Source organism: Tetrahymena thermophila, assembly GCF_000189635.1.
Source record: "Tetrahymena thermophila SB210 genomic scaffold scf_8253815, whole genome shotgun sequence".
In the NCBI taxonomy this organism is placed as follows: Eukaryota; Ciliophora; class Oligohymenophorea; order Hymenostomatida; family Tetrahymenidae; genus Tetrahymena; species Tetrahymena thermophila.
In genome coordinates, this window is record NW_002475926.1 from 18,386 (window position 1) to 33,700 (window position 15,315).

A 15,315-nucleotide genomic window follows, 5' to 3' on the forward strand; every position below is an offset into this window, starting at 1 on the left:
TCAATTTATTCTAGCTACCTTTTCAGTAAAAAATAACTATCTATTACAATATTGAATTTTGTAAGAAAAGGTTTTGATAGTACATCTATTTACGATGATTCAGTTTATATATTATATTTATAGATAAATAATTAATTCTAAAAAACAATAATTATCATTTGATTTGAAATTAAAGCATAAATTGATTAATTAATAATTAAAATGGATTAATAAAAAACAACTTTTTAAGATGAATTGAGTTAATTTGATATAATGCTAAATGAGTTTGAAAATGAATAAGAAATATAAATGAAGGGAGTGTTATTAGGTCAACTACATAAGAAATATAAATCAATTTGCTAACTTATAGAGAAAGAAATTAGCACAATTGATATGCGCAGAATGAGATCTGCATTAAACCCTAAATATGAAAAATTAAAACTGTTAGAAAAAGAACTTCTAATTGAAGCTGATTTATTTTTTTTCTAAAATTTGTTAAAAGATTTTAAAGTTAAATCTTGTAAGTTTTACTAAGTCAAAGGAACTCAGGAAGAAATGTCTGCTTGCTTTAAAAAATTTTTTATAATTTTAAATAGCATATCAGATTTAAGACAGATTAAACCTGAAAATTAAAACTTAGTCAGCAGGGTTCAGAATTTATTCAAAGAATATGGAGATGAAATCAAAAAATTTTAATAGAAATTCTAAATGGATATTAAAGCTTTTTAGTAGTAAGAATAGGAAAGATAAAATAAAGATAAAAAAAACTAAAACTAAAGCTTTTCATCCCAAGATTCTGCAGAAGATATCGATGAAGAAGAAGTAAGCTAAATTCCTACTATTCTAAATTAAGGTAAACATAAAAAAAATAATGGCTCAGTACTAGAAAATATTCATTTAAGTAATGATAATCCTGAAGAAGATCAGCATTAATTATAGGAACTAAAGCAATAATTGTAATAAGAGTTAATATAGAAACAAAAATAATATCTAATGACTGAAGAGTAGATATAAAAAGAAATTTAAGAAGAAATTAATTAAATTTGTTAAGATATAAATACTATCAATGCGATGATGAGTGAGATAGCTAGGCTTGCTCATAGTCAAGATTAACATTTTGAATCTTTAGAATAATAAACTGAATAAACTTTACAAAATGTAATTGAGGCAGAAAAAGATTTGCAAATAGCTAGTTAAGAATAGGTCAAATATCGTAAAAAAGTGTTCTCTCTATCTGGAGCAGCTCTAGGTGGTGGTTTAGGATTTTTTGTTGGAGGCCCTATAGGATCTGCTTTAGGAGCTACTGTTGGTACTACTATAGGTAGTGTTGTGGGTTCAGCATCTTCAAAAAAAACATTTTGAAAAGCAAAAAGAAAAAGAGTTTAATAAACAATAAATAATAAACAATAAATTACTTTATAATTAATATAATATTAAATAATATTTATATAAAAATAGATATATAATAACTAAAATGTAATATTAAAATTGCTTCATTAATTTTTAATTTAAGATTGCAATCTTGTTATGTTAAAATTGTTTCCATTTTAAAAAATATATATTAAATATTCAATTATTATTATATCTTTCTCTCTAAAATTAATAAAAGAGAGTTTTAAAGTAATATTTATTTAATATAAAAGGTAGCCTTAGATGCTTTTAAAATAATTAGATATAAGCCATTTTGTTTACCTGAGTTATCTTTTTACATAAAAGAAAGATAGAATATATTTCCAATTCTTGATTTACTTTTTTATTAAGAGTTATTATTAGAAAAAAAATTAATACTTGCTTCCAAATTTAACAGAAAAATTGATTACTGTACTGCATTCAATTTGATTTTTTTATGATAAAGATTTATTAATTTTTAAATAATATCAAAAAATTATGAGTAATTAACTATTTTCAGGGTTTGCCTCACAACACTAAGAATCTTTTTATAATAAAAATGTAGAAGAACTGCTTTTCTTAATTTCTGAAACACTGATTATTTGCTTCAGAAAAAGTTAATCATTTGAATAGAAAATTTTAGTCAATTTCTCATTTCAATATTTAATAAATAATAAATAGAATCAGTTGATCTTTAAAGATTTCAAAAAAAGTTTCATTAAATATACATTTAGTTAGTTAGATTAGAGTTAAATAAACTAGCCTAACCAAAATATTCGGAATCTGTTTAAGAAATAACTTCATACTTTATTTTTGACAAAGGAGGATGTGTCTCTAGTTAGAGTAAAAGAGTAAGAAATATTGTTTAAACAGCGCAAATATAAATCAAATAAATTATTTATAAGGAAGATCATTAAAAATAAATGAATAAGTTTATGAACAGCAATAAAAGCATATTAGAGGAGAGTTATAATTTTTAGTCCTTAAAAAAAGTAATAAAATCAGCAAATAATAATCTATCTTTCCAATAATACTTATATCATTTTATATTTTTAACAGGAAGGTATATCATTAACTCTAAGTTAAAGGAGGAGTAAGTCTTCCTTTTCAAAATTATCTCAGTAAAATAATCAATAAAAGGAGAAGAATAATTTGGGAAATTCAAAAGTGTTAAGAAACTATTCCTATTCGTCTATTTAATCTCCAAAAAGAAACCATAGAACCCAATTGCCTTCTACTAAATTTGTAAGCAGTTTTAAACTTATAAGTTAATTAAAAACTTGAATATGTGTAATTAATTACAGATTGAGTCGCCTAGATAAAAGAAATCTAACTTACTTAGAAGCTCTTCAATTTCACTTTAAAACGACAAATCTGTAAATGTCCAAATAGATATTCATGATAAGAGAATATAAGTTAATAAGAGTGCCTAAAATAGTCATAGGGCAGAAAGAGTAAAAAATATTAAAACACGCCAAGAAGAATATAATTATGTCAACTAAAAGCTTTTACAATAAAATAAGAATATTTATTCTAAATAGGCAATAACAGAATCAAAGCAACCTTACTTGATATAGCCTCATACTTAAACCATAAATACTTCTTATAATCCAACTCTTGAATCATAGTAAATATTTTATTATTAACTAGTACTTATCCAAAAATAATCTTAAACTTTTTTACATATTAATCTATTACAATTAATAAATTTTAATATCTTGTTATTTAGAAATAAATATGAATTTTTAAAGTATTTTTTGTTTTAATTGTATCTCTATATTAAATAAGATCATAGGATTTCATTAAAGAATTTAACAATATACCTAAAGAAAATAATGTTGGGGGTAAAGCATACTTAGATATTTATAAACAGTCTCTAAATGTTAATATTTAATTGTAAGACCAGGTATAAGAAAACAAAAACTAAATCAAAATAAATCAAAAAGCTAGTTTACTACGTAATATAGCAGCTGCTAACAGTGTAGATAAAAAGAGATCAAATTCTCCATACAAGCTTTAAAATAGCCTTATATCTAAAAATGTTTTAATAGGAAATAGAAGATATTCTTCATATTAATCTAATCTTGATGTTATTTCAAATAATACATAGCAAACATAAAATACTATTTAATCTAGAGCTCAAACACAAAGAGGTGAACCAAATAAGTTACAATTAAATAATATAAAAATTCCTTAGATGCAGTATTAAAACACTAAAATTTTAAATAGTATATAACTCATTAAAGAAGATAGAAAAGCTTAAGGAGTTTAAGGAGGTAAAAAAGCTATAATTATTAACTAAAACAATTTAGTTAATCATCAATATAGACCTAATATTGATAATTTGCAATATAAAGAGAATGAATAACCTCCTTAGATGTAATATTATACAGTTGAAAATAAGAAAAATTTATGATGGATGATACAAATGAGATCTAAATGATAATTTATTTGGTTGTTTAAAATATAATAATTATCATGCGAATAAGGATCAATAAAATAATTAAATGTTAAATCTTTTAATTAATTAATTTTAACATATCATATGCTTATTTGATTTTAAAAACATTAAGAAAATTATTTTTTGAAAGAAATATGCTCTATTTTTTGATTTTAAGAGCCAAATTTTGAGATATATATAAACAAATACAAATTTAATAAAGATTGTAAAAGATTGTTAAAAATTTTTATTAATTTTATGTTTGAGATATAAAAAATTAAAATAAATAAATTATTTAAAAATTTTCAAAATAATATTTTTTGATTAGTTTAAACTTATCTTAATAAGAATATATTAAATTTAATAGCTTTTATCTTTAGTAATATAAATTAATTTTATTTTAAACTGATACATTTCACTAAATTGTATCAATTATAATATAGAATATATATAAGTGCTAATTAATAATAATTAGATTGAATAGAAATTAATTAGTTAAATTAAATTTGAATAGATAGTTAGTTTAATTAAGTTCGTATTTTTAAAAAAATTAATTTAATATATTTTTGTTAGAATATGAAACATTAAAAACAAACAAAATAATAAGTATTGCTTTGTTTAATAAATATTAAAATATAAGTTAGTTAGCTAGTTAGTTAGTTAGTGTTATTTAAAATATGTTATTTTTTATTTAGTAGAAAATTGGTAATTTATTTCAAGAAAGTAATGCATGCGTTTCATATTAAAAGCTATTCTTACAATAGATTAAAAAGTACGGATTGGCTTATTGGTTTTGATATGAAAAAATCTGATCCACTTTATTGGGCTTTGATCTTAGAAGCTATGTCAATAAAGGCAGAGCAAGTTATTACTATAACTTTACTCATTTAATGTTATTTTGAATACTATTTTATTTCATAGGTGGCTTCAAATCCATTTTTAATGGGCATATTTAAGTCCATCAATATCAAGCTGTAGGAATTCTATCCACAAGAAAGGCATTTCTTTTTTTATTTAAATTTTTCAACTCCTTCTTCGCCATTTAGAGCAGTGTCACAATTAATTTATTTTGCTTTTAAAATTTATTTCATGACAAAGTGATTAAAAGGTTCATCATCCACACATAACACCTTAACACAGCATGGTGAACTAAGTTTGATTAAAGAAGGCTGTTTATCGTTAAATGTGCTGAATTCTCCCACAATATTTGGTTTTTCGTTTTCTAGCCTCTCATCAGCAATATCTTCTTAAAAAGAATATTATTTATTTAGACAAGATTCTGTTGAGTTTTCTATTTTAGAATCGGACTCTTCTCTAATTTCTTTATCGCATTTGAAATCAATTTTAAATTATCCCTTATTTTGTGTGTTCTAATTGGAAATTTCTTCTTTTGTAGATATGATTGTATTGTTTTCATTTTATTTTATTGGAATTTCTTAACTGACTGATTAGATTAGTTGTAAAGGTTGGAAGTTGCTATTTTAAATCTTAAAAGAATTCTAATTTTATATAGGTAAATCACTTCCGTTTTGTGATCTATCCCTATTCAAAGGTAGAGATTAATCATCTTAAGCTCCAAATGTTATTCTAGTTTTTCTACTCACAAAGCTATTAGTATTGATGTTTATACTTGAACAACTTTACCTCTTTACACTAGATTATCTTTTTAATATGTCTTCTTATGCCTCATTAAGCATTTTTTGTTCTTCAACTTTATTAGAAAAAAAAGCAATATCCACATTAAAGTGTGGTGTATTTAAATTTTCAGTATGCTTAATATGGAGAGAAGTCTTTGGTCTAAGACTATCTAATCTACTAGAGGGTTAAATTTTTTTGGAAGTAGATAACTTTTCTTCAATAATCTCTTATTTGACTGACTCTTACTTTATATTCTAAAGAGAAATAGGTTCTTAAATTTGATTATTTTTTGATTATTCCATAACTTTACGTTAAGAAAAAACTTGTTAAAACTCATTTAAATCAGAGTTAATTGATGATATATTCTAATTTGTTGTATTTTGATTTTATTACATAATTTACTATTACTAAGTGATATTTTTTGAACTGTTTTAAGTTTAGCTTTATCTTTTTTATTAACTATTTTAAATTTTAGAATTTAATTCATTATAATTATTCCGATTTTAAGGATTTTAAGGAGTTTTAGGGATTAGAGTGAAATGACTTTTTTTCCCACATAAAAACTAAAGTGGAGAAACACTTCCGGCGAGTTAGTTATAGGTTAAAGGGGTTCCTATTAAAGACTCATTTATGTCCTACTCTTCTTAGTTTTACTGTTATTAGTTTTAAGATCCAGAACCACCTCCAGCTCTTAAAAATAGCATATTTTTAAAAAGATTTTCAACCTGATACTCCTCAGTCTGCTATTCGAAAAATTGAGCATTCTAAAAATTGTAATTGAGAGTGTTAAAGCTAGAGTTTAAAGAATTAGGGCCTTATTGACTCTGTAAATTATTAGTAATTTACTGTATTTGCATTTGTACATTAGTATTAGAGTTGGGAATTTAAGAGTGATGAGCACTAGACACACTTTATTAGTTTTGATTTATGGCAAATAAATTTTAACTTAATGTCATTGAAGCTTAATAAATGTTATTTTTAGCCAAATTTGCGCTACCACCTTATTGTGGTTATTACTAATTAATTAAGATAACCTGTTAAGATGCCTATAAAGACATGAAAGGGTTTAAGCTAATTGTTTTAGAAACTGCTGGTAATTCATTAGGACTGTTAATTTTAGATGAAGAAGGTACATTGTGTATTAGAGATGAATCTGCTAGGTTATTATCATAAACAGCTGTATTGTCAAGTATTGTTGGTAAATGGTTAAGGATTGCTTCATTGAACTATGATGGATTCAATTTCATGGTTTATAATCTTTATTTTTAGAATGCTTAGCACTCCACAAAAAATCTAAAAATTGTACCTGATGCGCTTTCATTATTTCTTTCAAACTAAATTCCTAAATTTTCTCTACCACTTAATTTAATAGCGATAAGATTGGATACACAAAGACCACCAACTCCGTTTCCCAGAGAATTTTTACTGATTGACTCATTACAAAATCCATAATTAAGTAAATGTATTAACTTCTTAGATTCGCTTTCATCAAGTCCGACACCAGTGTCTTTTACTTTAATACCTAATAAGAATATTTTCTAAACATAGTTTGATTCGTATAAATTATGAGATTTCTCTGTCTTTGGAGTCGTAGGATTGTTGCTATAAACAGCTTAAATTTTAAGTTCAACAGTGATTTTACCATGCTAAGTATATTTTATTGCATTTCTAATCATAGTCATAAGTATAGATTAGATGCGGTGTTTATCTTGGTAAATAAACTCTGGTAATTATGGGTCAATATAAAAATCAAAGGATAGTTTTTTATATTCTATTTGCAATCTAAATAACTACATTATTTCTTCTTTAAATTTTAATAAGCTGAATTTTTCAATTTGCAAAACGAATGTATTTTATAGAATCATATGATGATCTAAAATGTCATTAATCAAATATTAAATAACTGCTGAATTGTACCGTATAGGTTTTATCAATTATTCTCCTGATTCTTAGTTCATTTAACCCAATGCTACTTCTGAGAGGTTATTGATACAGTTTAAAGCAGTACCAAACTCATGTGAAACCGATTAAAACGAGTCTATGAAAAGTTTTTTCACTAAGAGAACTTCCGCCTTACTCCTATTTTATTCTTCGTGCAAACTGTGAACAAAGTACACATTTTCAAAAAAGCTTGCTGAGAAATCTCTTCTAAACACTAATCTGATCTTTTCACTAGTTAATCAATTGAAATAAATTTAATATAGAGAAAATAGATATAAAATTCAGAATCAGAAATGAAAAATATAAAGCAAAGCTAATTTAATAATTAAATTAACAGGAAAATTAGTAAATAAATTAATAAATACTTTTGAAAAGAGTACAAATTAGAAACTTCGACTGTTTTTGAAGGACTGAATACTTTTTCGCCTTTCATTGGATTTACAATAATATCAATAGAAATATTGTCTAGATTAAATTTTTTAATAGAGCAACAAAAATTATCACTTAATTTTCTTTAGTGAAATATGTTTGACTTTTAGTTATTTTTTGGTGTTTAATTTTTTTTATTTTTTATTATTTTTTTATTTTAGTTTTTTATGCTGTCACAATTTGGACATGAAGGAATGAATTATATTTATGATCCCTTCATTATTCGGTATGTCACTTATGTGATTTCATTATCTTTTTCAAGTTCAAGTATGTTTTAAATTATTTTTTTTAGACTATTCATAAAGCAGGGTCTTTCGAATTGATAAATATTTTGAACAAACTCTTCTTAAGATTTTTGTTAAATTAAATTGTCTTGCTTAAAAGATGTTTAGGAAGGATCTCGCAGTTGCTAAAAGGAAGGAATAATTAATGTTTAAGGTGACTGTTTAGCTTGCTTGATTGGTTAATTAGGTTAAGATATTAGTTGTTTTAACTAAACGGTAGGAAGTTAATGCTTTGTAGGGCTGCTTTACTTTAATTTACCATTTGAATTTTCTTCATAAGTTAGATCCTATGGGATATGATTTAAAGTCTGAATGGTATTTTAGATAGTCTATTACATTTCTGTTTGATTTTTTATGTCCGATTTGCTAATATTTATAAAACTTTTAGGGATTTAATTTGCTAATTAAATTTTATTGCTACTTATTCCTTCATTTAAGACAAGTTCGTTTGCTGAATACTTGTAATTGCTTAATGTTGAATTAGAATTCAAGTTTAACCCGAAATGTATATTGCTAGACAAGCTTTTAATAGCAGCCTTTCTGTACCCTAAAAGAGCAGGAGATTAGGAAAAAGAGTTACGAGATGAATTGTTTTATGTTTATTTACTTTAATTTTTTATTATTTCTTATTTTTATTTAAATTCCAAAAGATTTTCATTATTAATATGATTTTCAGTTAATTGTTAATTTTTAAGATCATTAAAGGTGTGCTTTGTTTTATCTGTATTTGATGTTGTTGAAACTAATTTAAAATTAGATGTTGGATATTTTTAGCTTATTGTATCATGATGAAAAAATGATTTTATCAATTCCCTTTTCTTGTCTGATTCATAAAACTCAATTATTTACACATAAGTTGTTTCTAAAAGATACCTAAGCTCTTGCACTTACTTTTGATGTGCATCTTCACTGAATTTTTGAAATCCTTTCTTTTTTTAATAATTACTTAAATTTCTTCTTTTTAAATTTTAGAGAGCTTTTGACTCAATTAATTTTTGAGATAAAAATGGCATTGCTTAACATTCTAGAGCTAAGGCATCATTACTAGTTGACTTAAAAATCTTTATACTATCAGAGTTCAGATATGATATTTTGGTGTCAATATACTTTTGTGTGTTGTTAAATAAATATTGATCTTTTCCATCTAAAAAAGCATTTTATGAAGAAGCCAATAGATCTATCAAATTGTTAGAATGGTGAATTATATTTAGATCTTTATCCAAGCTGATTATAGGATAAGTATCTGCTATTGGGACTTACTAGACCTGCTATAAAAAAGTATTCTTGTGAAACTAAAACTTTTCATTCTTTGCTATATCTGAGAGTTTCTTATCACAATCTAATAAAAAAGGAAAATTAGGAGTAGATTTCATTGTTTTTTATTATTTATTTTAAACATTTAATTAGAAACGATCTGAAAGTTAACCTTATTAAGGCTTTTAATTATTTATTATGTTGAAATTTATATGCCTTTAGCTATTTAAAGGAGGAGATCCTTTTAATGAGCTTGTATTTAAAATATTTGCACAATTTTTTTCCATGTTAAATGTGAGATAGCTTTAAATTTTAAATCCATCACTTTATAGCATTTTACTATTTCCTTGCTTTGCAGTAATATCTGCTATAGATACGTCATCTTTAAATTAAAAAGGATTGTTATTATTATCTTTACTTCCTATTTTGTCTATCAAAAATGGATTCTTTAATTACTTTGAAATATTTTTTTTATGAATTTATGATGTAGATGCAAAAAAATTATTTTGGCTTTGAGAAGCATCCATGGAAATGCTTAAGCTATGCTAAGAATTATTTCTAATTGAGTTTAGCTTATTAGCTTAAATATTATTCTTGTCAGTTGAATCCTATTTCTATTTGCTCTTTCTATTTTTTAAAATATTATTTGCTTACTAACGTAAATCATTCATATCTAAATTATGTAAAGTGTACAATCCCTAAGTTATTGTTTAGATGTTGCTTTATTTATCGCTATTCTTATTTTAATTTGTTTACATGTTTTGAGTTTTTTCTTTTTTAATAAGATTGTATAAAACTTCTTCTTCCTTCTGACTGAGAGTTGTACAATCCTTCAGTTAGTTCTTTTTATACTTGGTATTAAAACATATGAATGGCAAAGAAATTGTGAATATTATTAAAATAATTTATCCTATCCCATAATAAAAGCATTCAGAAGTTTCGAGCATGGCTAAGACTATGCTCTCAAAGAGCATTAAAAATAAAAACCAGTTTTAAAGATAGTTTTTTATAATAGTTTATCTTAATGAGAAGTAGTATAAAAAAATAGCTGTAATATCAAATGTTAGCCACTAAATTGATTAAAGTTAATCTTAAAGATAAAGAATCCAAAATAAATAATATAAGACATTAAATAGCTAGAGAAGCAGAGTAATATTATATAAAACGATTTATCCATCCTTGTAGCGCTAATAATTTTAACTACAAAGAAGAGTAATTAAGGATATAAATATATAACCAAGTGAGAAAAAAGTTATTCCAATATACATGTGCACTCTATTATATCCATTATCTTAATTGTTAAAAATGCTCTGTTAATCTGTAGTTTTTTTAAAAATAATTTTAAATTGAAAATGATATTTACAATATAAGTTACTTAAATATTATACTGCGCATAAATGAGCTATTTAAATTAGCAAAACAAGATTATCTAAAAGAGAAGGAATATATTCTAATTATGATTCACAAATTACGTTTAAAAAGAAATCATTTCCTTAATAAATAAATTAATGCTTTAAAGTTTTCTGCTTTATGGTGATAATTTCTTTATCTATTTAATCCTAATAACTATTTTATTCATTGATATTTATTTATAGGTTGCCATTCGCAGTTTAAGATGGTATCCAATTTTATTGAATTTCCATTTTCACTCAAAAAATAAATTATCTTTTTTTAAGAAACTCAAGAATACTCAAAAGAGAAAGTTAATACAACTATAAATGTTTATTTATTATTTACTTTTTCAAATAAAAAGTTATTTGATTTTTTTTAATAATTTTGCTTATCAAGCAAGATAGATAGATAGACGATTATCATAATTCTTTGAAGTAAATTAAATAATTATTTGATGAACAAGTGAAAATTTAAAATAACAAAATTAAGATTTCAATTTTTGTCTGATTTATCTGAAACAAAAGAAAATAGTAGATGAGCATAACAATCACAAGATTATTTATTATAATTTCAAAATACTAAATTTACAAATAGTTTTTTTTTAACGTTAAAATAATATTCTAAACAAAGTAAGTTTTTTTATAAATTTTTTAATATTACTGTTTTATGAAGTATTTTAAGTGCAGATGATAAAAAACTAAGCTCATTTTTTCTTATTTAGATTTTCTATAATATTTAAATATAAGACATTATAAGCCTTACTAACTATCTTATACTGTTTAATTAAATATTCTAATATAGAAAGATTTTATTTCCTTTTTTTTGTAAAACAAACTTTTAATCATAAAATTGGATTACAAAAGTACCATATTTATTTAATTTATTATGTTAATCACTATTTGTCATTTTTAAAAAAATATCTTACGTTATCTGCTTAATTACTTAATAGAGTAATTTTTTACATATATTTTTTCTTATTTCAGAAATAATTAAAAAATTAAGTTAGCAAATTTTAGATAATTAATTTGTTGTGAATTTGATTAAATTAAAAAGAAGGAAAATTTGATATTTATTGAAGAAAAAGAAATTTAAAAACAAAAAAACTCAATTAAGATTGCATCAATTGATCAATTGTTCAGTTTAAGCTAAAAGAAAATTTAAATATTATAACCTAATAGAGTATTTAAAAACAATATTTTTATTTAATTCTACATAAATATTAGATGACTACTTCTATTTATACAAATAAAAAATATTTACTAAATAATAGCTTTAAATTGGAATGGCTACTTTCTGAAACTATTTTATTTAGTTTAATAAATATAAAAATAATATGATTTATTTTTAAGTAATGCTTTGAATAAATAATAATTTTGTTTAAAAATGAAGAAAATAAAAAATTCTATTAAAATTCATAAATTTTGGCTAATTTTGCTCTATTTTAACTAAAAATCCATAATTTGCTTAATTAATATCTGTATTTAAATAACTTATTTATATAACTAAAAAACTTAATTAAATATTCCAGTTATAATTCTAAAGTTACTCACCTATTTATATGTTAATAGAGATAAATAAGAAGTAGGAATGCGAATATAATCTAATATAATATTCATTTTTTTCATCGCAGGATAAAATTTTCATCTCTTTAATTAGATCTGAAATAATTCTATTTTTTTTCATAAGCAAAATTATCATTCTTTTATTTTTTAGAAATATGATTGACTAATGCTATCTTGCTTAATGCTAAAAAAATAGATTTACTATAGTAAAAATCTATAATTTTTAAAGCTTATAATTGTTAAAAATAAATTAATACCATAGTACTTGGTATGTAATGAGTTTTTAAACTATTTAGCAAAGCAGCATTAGCATATATTAATTTTATTTGGCAATTTTTAATTTCAAATCATAAAAAAATATGTGTTCAAATAGTAAAGAATGAGCAAAAAAAATTGGACTAATATTTATAATGATAAAAAATAGATTTAAAAATAATAAATTTGAATTAATTGCTGTATTTAAATATAATAGAAATGAATACAACAGAAAAAAAAAAAATTTCAAATGTCTTAATTGAATTTTCCTAAATTATCTATTCTATATTATATAATATAAATACTTACCTTATAAAATTAGTAAATAAACAAAAATTATTTAATATATTCAATTATTAAATATTAAACTATTCTAATTCTCATTCTAAAAATAGCTTTTGATTCCCTAAATATAAATATTAGTTCTTTAAAATAAATTATAAATAAAAAATACATCCAAAAACACTAGATTCAATTTTATTTATTAAAAAGAAAGCTGAATGAAGATGTTCATATACAAATATTTTCTTTAAAATATATTGTGAATGCTTATACAGATGTCATCAGAGAAAAAAGATCTAAAATTAAATATTGAATTTATACATACACATTCATCCTATTTATTTTAGTATTTATTTAGATAATTAAAAAGATATTTATTATATAAATAACATATCTATCTATCAATCAATCTATTTCAATTCATTCATTAATATTTAATTTTTTTTGTTTGAAAAGCAAGAATATATAAATAACTCAAACATGATTTATAGTTTTTTTATTCAATAAGGCTTGATTCCGTTCTATAAATATTTTAATAATAATTGTCAATTTAATAATTGTTAAATTACTTCGCACGTAATCAGATCAGTCAAATATCACTCTATATCAAAATTTTATTTATTATTAAGATAACTTCGAATGAAAGATATGACCCAGTTAAGCTTCTAGATATTTCAACATCCTGCAAATTTATTTTCTATCCCTATCAAAAATTGCTATAAAAAATATCAGTTTGGCAAACAATTTTAATAAAAAAAAGTAAATAAAAACAAATTAATTTTTAATATAGCAAAAAAAAAAAGTAGAAAGCAAACAAACACTAAAAGAAATGGAACACCAAATCATCACCTAAAACGTCTACGCTCCTGATACTGAAGCCAAGCTTGATGTTGCTAGAAAGCTTTTTGCTTAGTTTGATTCTAACAAGAACGGTACTTTAGATCCTAGCGAAGTTGCTGGACTCATCAAGACTACTTTTGAAAATATGGGTGTTAAGGACTACAGCGTCACTGCTGATGATGTCAAGCTTTACATGAAGAGTGTTGATGTTGATAACAACGGTCTTGTTTCCTACTCTGAATACGAAGAATACGTCATTGCTTGCCTCAAGAAAGCTGGCTTCGACTGTGAAGTTAAGGAAAAGGTAAAAAGATCTGCCAAAAAGAGAGACGCTGCTACTGAAATGAAGTTGGACGTTGCCAGAAGACTCTTCGCTAAGTACGACTCTGATAAGAGTGGTTAATTAGAAGAAAAGGAAGTTTATGGTGTCATTACTGAAACCTATAAGCAAATGGGTATGGATTACAAGCCCACTGAAGCTGATGTTAAGCTTTGGATGTCCATGACTGATACTGATAAGAATGGAACTGTCTCTATTGTTGAATATGAAGATTTCGTCATTTCTGGTCTTAAGAAGGCTGGTTTCATGGTCAAGGAATTCACTCAAGCTTGATCTTATTTTAATAAACATATTTCAAATAAAAATTGAACTGTATTTGTGTATTTCATGTCATTTCTTAAAATTTTAAATGATTTTTTTAATATCGTTTCTTAAATTTCACCAAAAAATTGTACTGATTAAAAAAAAAATCAGATTAGAATTAGAACAAAAAACAAAATTATCAAAAGATATTTATTTATTAATTTTCAAACAATAAAAAATAAACACTCTATCTAATCTAAATTCCCAACAAGTAAATTAAAAACTATCTTTGCCTTAATTATATGAGCTAGAACTATCATAAATACCAGTATATTAAAGGAAATTAGTTTTTTATCAAGTCCTAGCTTTTAAAATATAAAAATCTATTTACGATTTCATTTTCATATCTTTTATTAGCCTGATTATTTATTTATTTACTAACAAAAACCTTTTATCCTTATTTAATTTAAAAACGATATTAAAAATATTCATTTTCGTTAACCAAAACACAACACAATATTTTTTTCTTAAAATATACTGATTTTTTTTAGAAATTTAATAAAGATTTTGATTTGTTTTTTTTTACACGTTTTTTAAAATAATAATTAAAAATAATTGTCGATTCGAGCGCATATTAGCCACACTATTATTTTTTTAATTTACTCAACTATTCAAAGTACTTTTACAAAATTAAAAGGACTTTTGATACTATCTAATATTACTAAATTAATTAGTTTATATAATACTCGCATGAATTTGTACTTTTACTTCATCACCAAATATCTTTATAACAAACTATCTTTTGAAAACACTACTTAAAAAATTATATATAAATTTTAAATATTTTAACATTTATTATTCATCAAATAACTCTCTCAAATATACTATTTTCATAAAAATTAAAACAACTGGTCTTCAACATTTTTATTATTTCAAAAGCTTTGCATTTAAAAATGTTCAAAAAATTATATTCAGATAAAATTCGATGTAACTTTGCATATTGATTTTTGCTACTTATTTACATAAAAATTATTCCAAACATACATA

General features: G+C 23.2%; 4 protein-coding genes across 4 annotated transcripts; 3 read left to right on the forward strand and 1 right to left on the reverse strand. All coding sequences in view use genetic code 6, as the record gives it.

Moving 5' to 3' along the window:
• Positions 1-201: 201 nt before the first annotated feature.
• On the forward strand, positions 202-1,341 carry TTHERM_00495920 (transmembrane protein, putative; the record flags this gene model as incomplete). The annotated part of the gene is made up of 1 exon (XM_001027880.3): positions 202-1,341. The coding sequence occupies one exon, from the start codon at positions 202-204 to the stop codon at positions 1,339-1,341; it is 1,140 nt and encodes a 379-aa protein (XP_001027880.1).
• A 507-nt stretch (positions 1,342-1,848) lies between these two features.
• Positions 1,849-3,784, forward strand: TTHERM_00495930 (hypothetical protein; the record flags this gene model as incomplete). The annotated part of the gene is made up of 6 exons (XM_001027881.2): positions 1,849-1,984; positions 2,050-2,219; positions 2,274-2,360; positions 2,428-2,613; positions 2,673-2,995; positions 3,157-3,784. The coding sequence occupies exons 1-6, from the start codon at positions 1,867-1,869 to the stop codon at positions 3,782-3,784; spliced, it is 1,512 nt and encodes a 503-aa protein (XP_001027881.2). The 5' UTR covers positions 1,849-1,866.
• Positions 3,785-4,545: 761 nt separating this feature from the next.
• Positions 4,546-10,997, reverse strand: TTHERM_00495940 (response regulator receiver domain protein; the record flags this gene model as incomplete). Its single annotated transcript, XM_001027882.2, has 3 exons — positions 4,546-7,618; positions 7,753-10,672; positions 10,730-10,997. 3 exons carry the CDS (start codon positions 10,995-10,997, stop codon positions 4,546-4,548), a joined length of 6,261 nt encoding a protein of 2,086 aa, XP_001027882.2.
• A 2,677-nt stretch (positions 10,998-13,674) lies between these two features.
• TTHERM_00495950 (EF hand protein) lies at positions 13,675-14,298 on the forward strand (the record flags this gene model as incomplete). The annotated part of the gene is made up of 1 exon (XM_001027883.3): positions 13,675-14,298. One exon carries the CDS (start codon positions 13,675-13,677, stop codon positions 14,296-14,298), a length of 624 nt encoding a protein of 207 aa, XP_001027883.1.
• Positions 14,299-15,315: the final 1,017 nt, after the last annotated feature.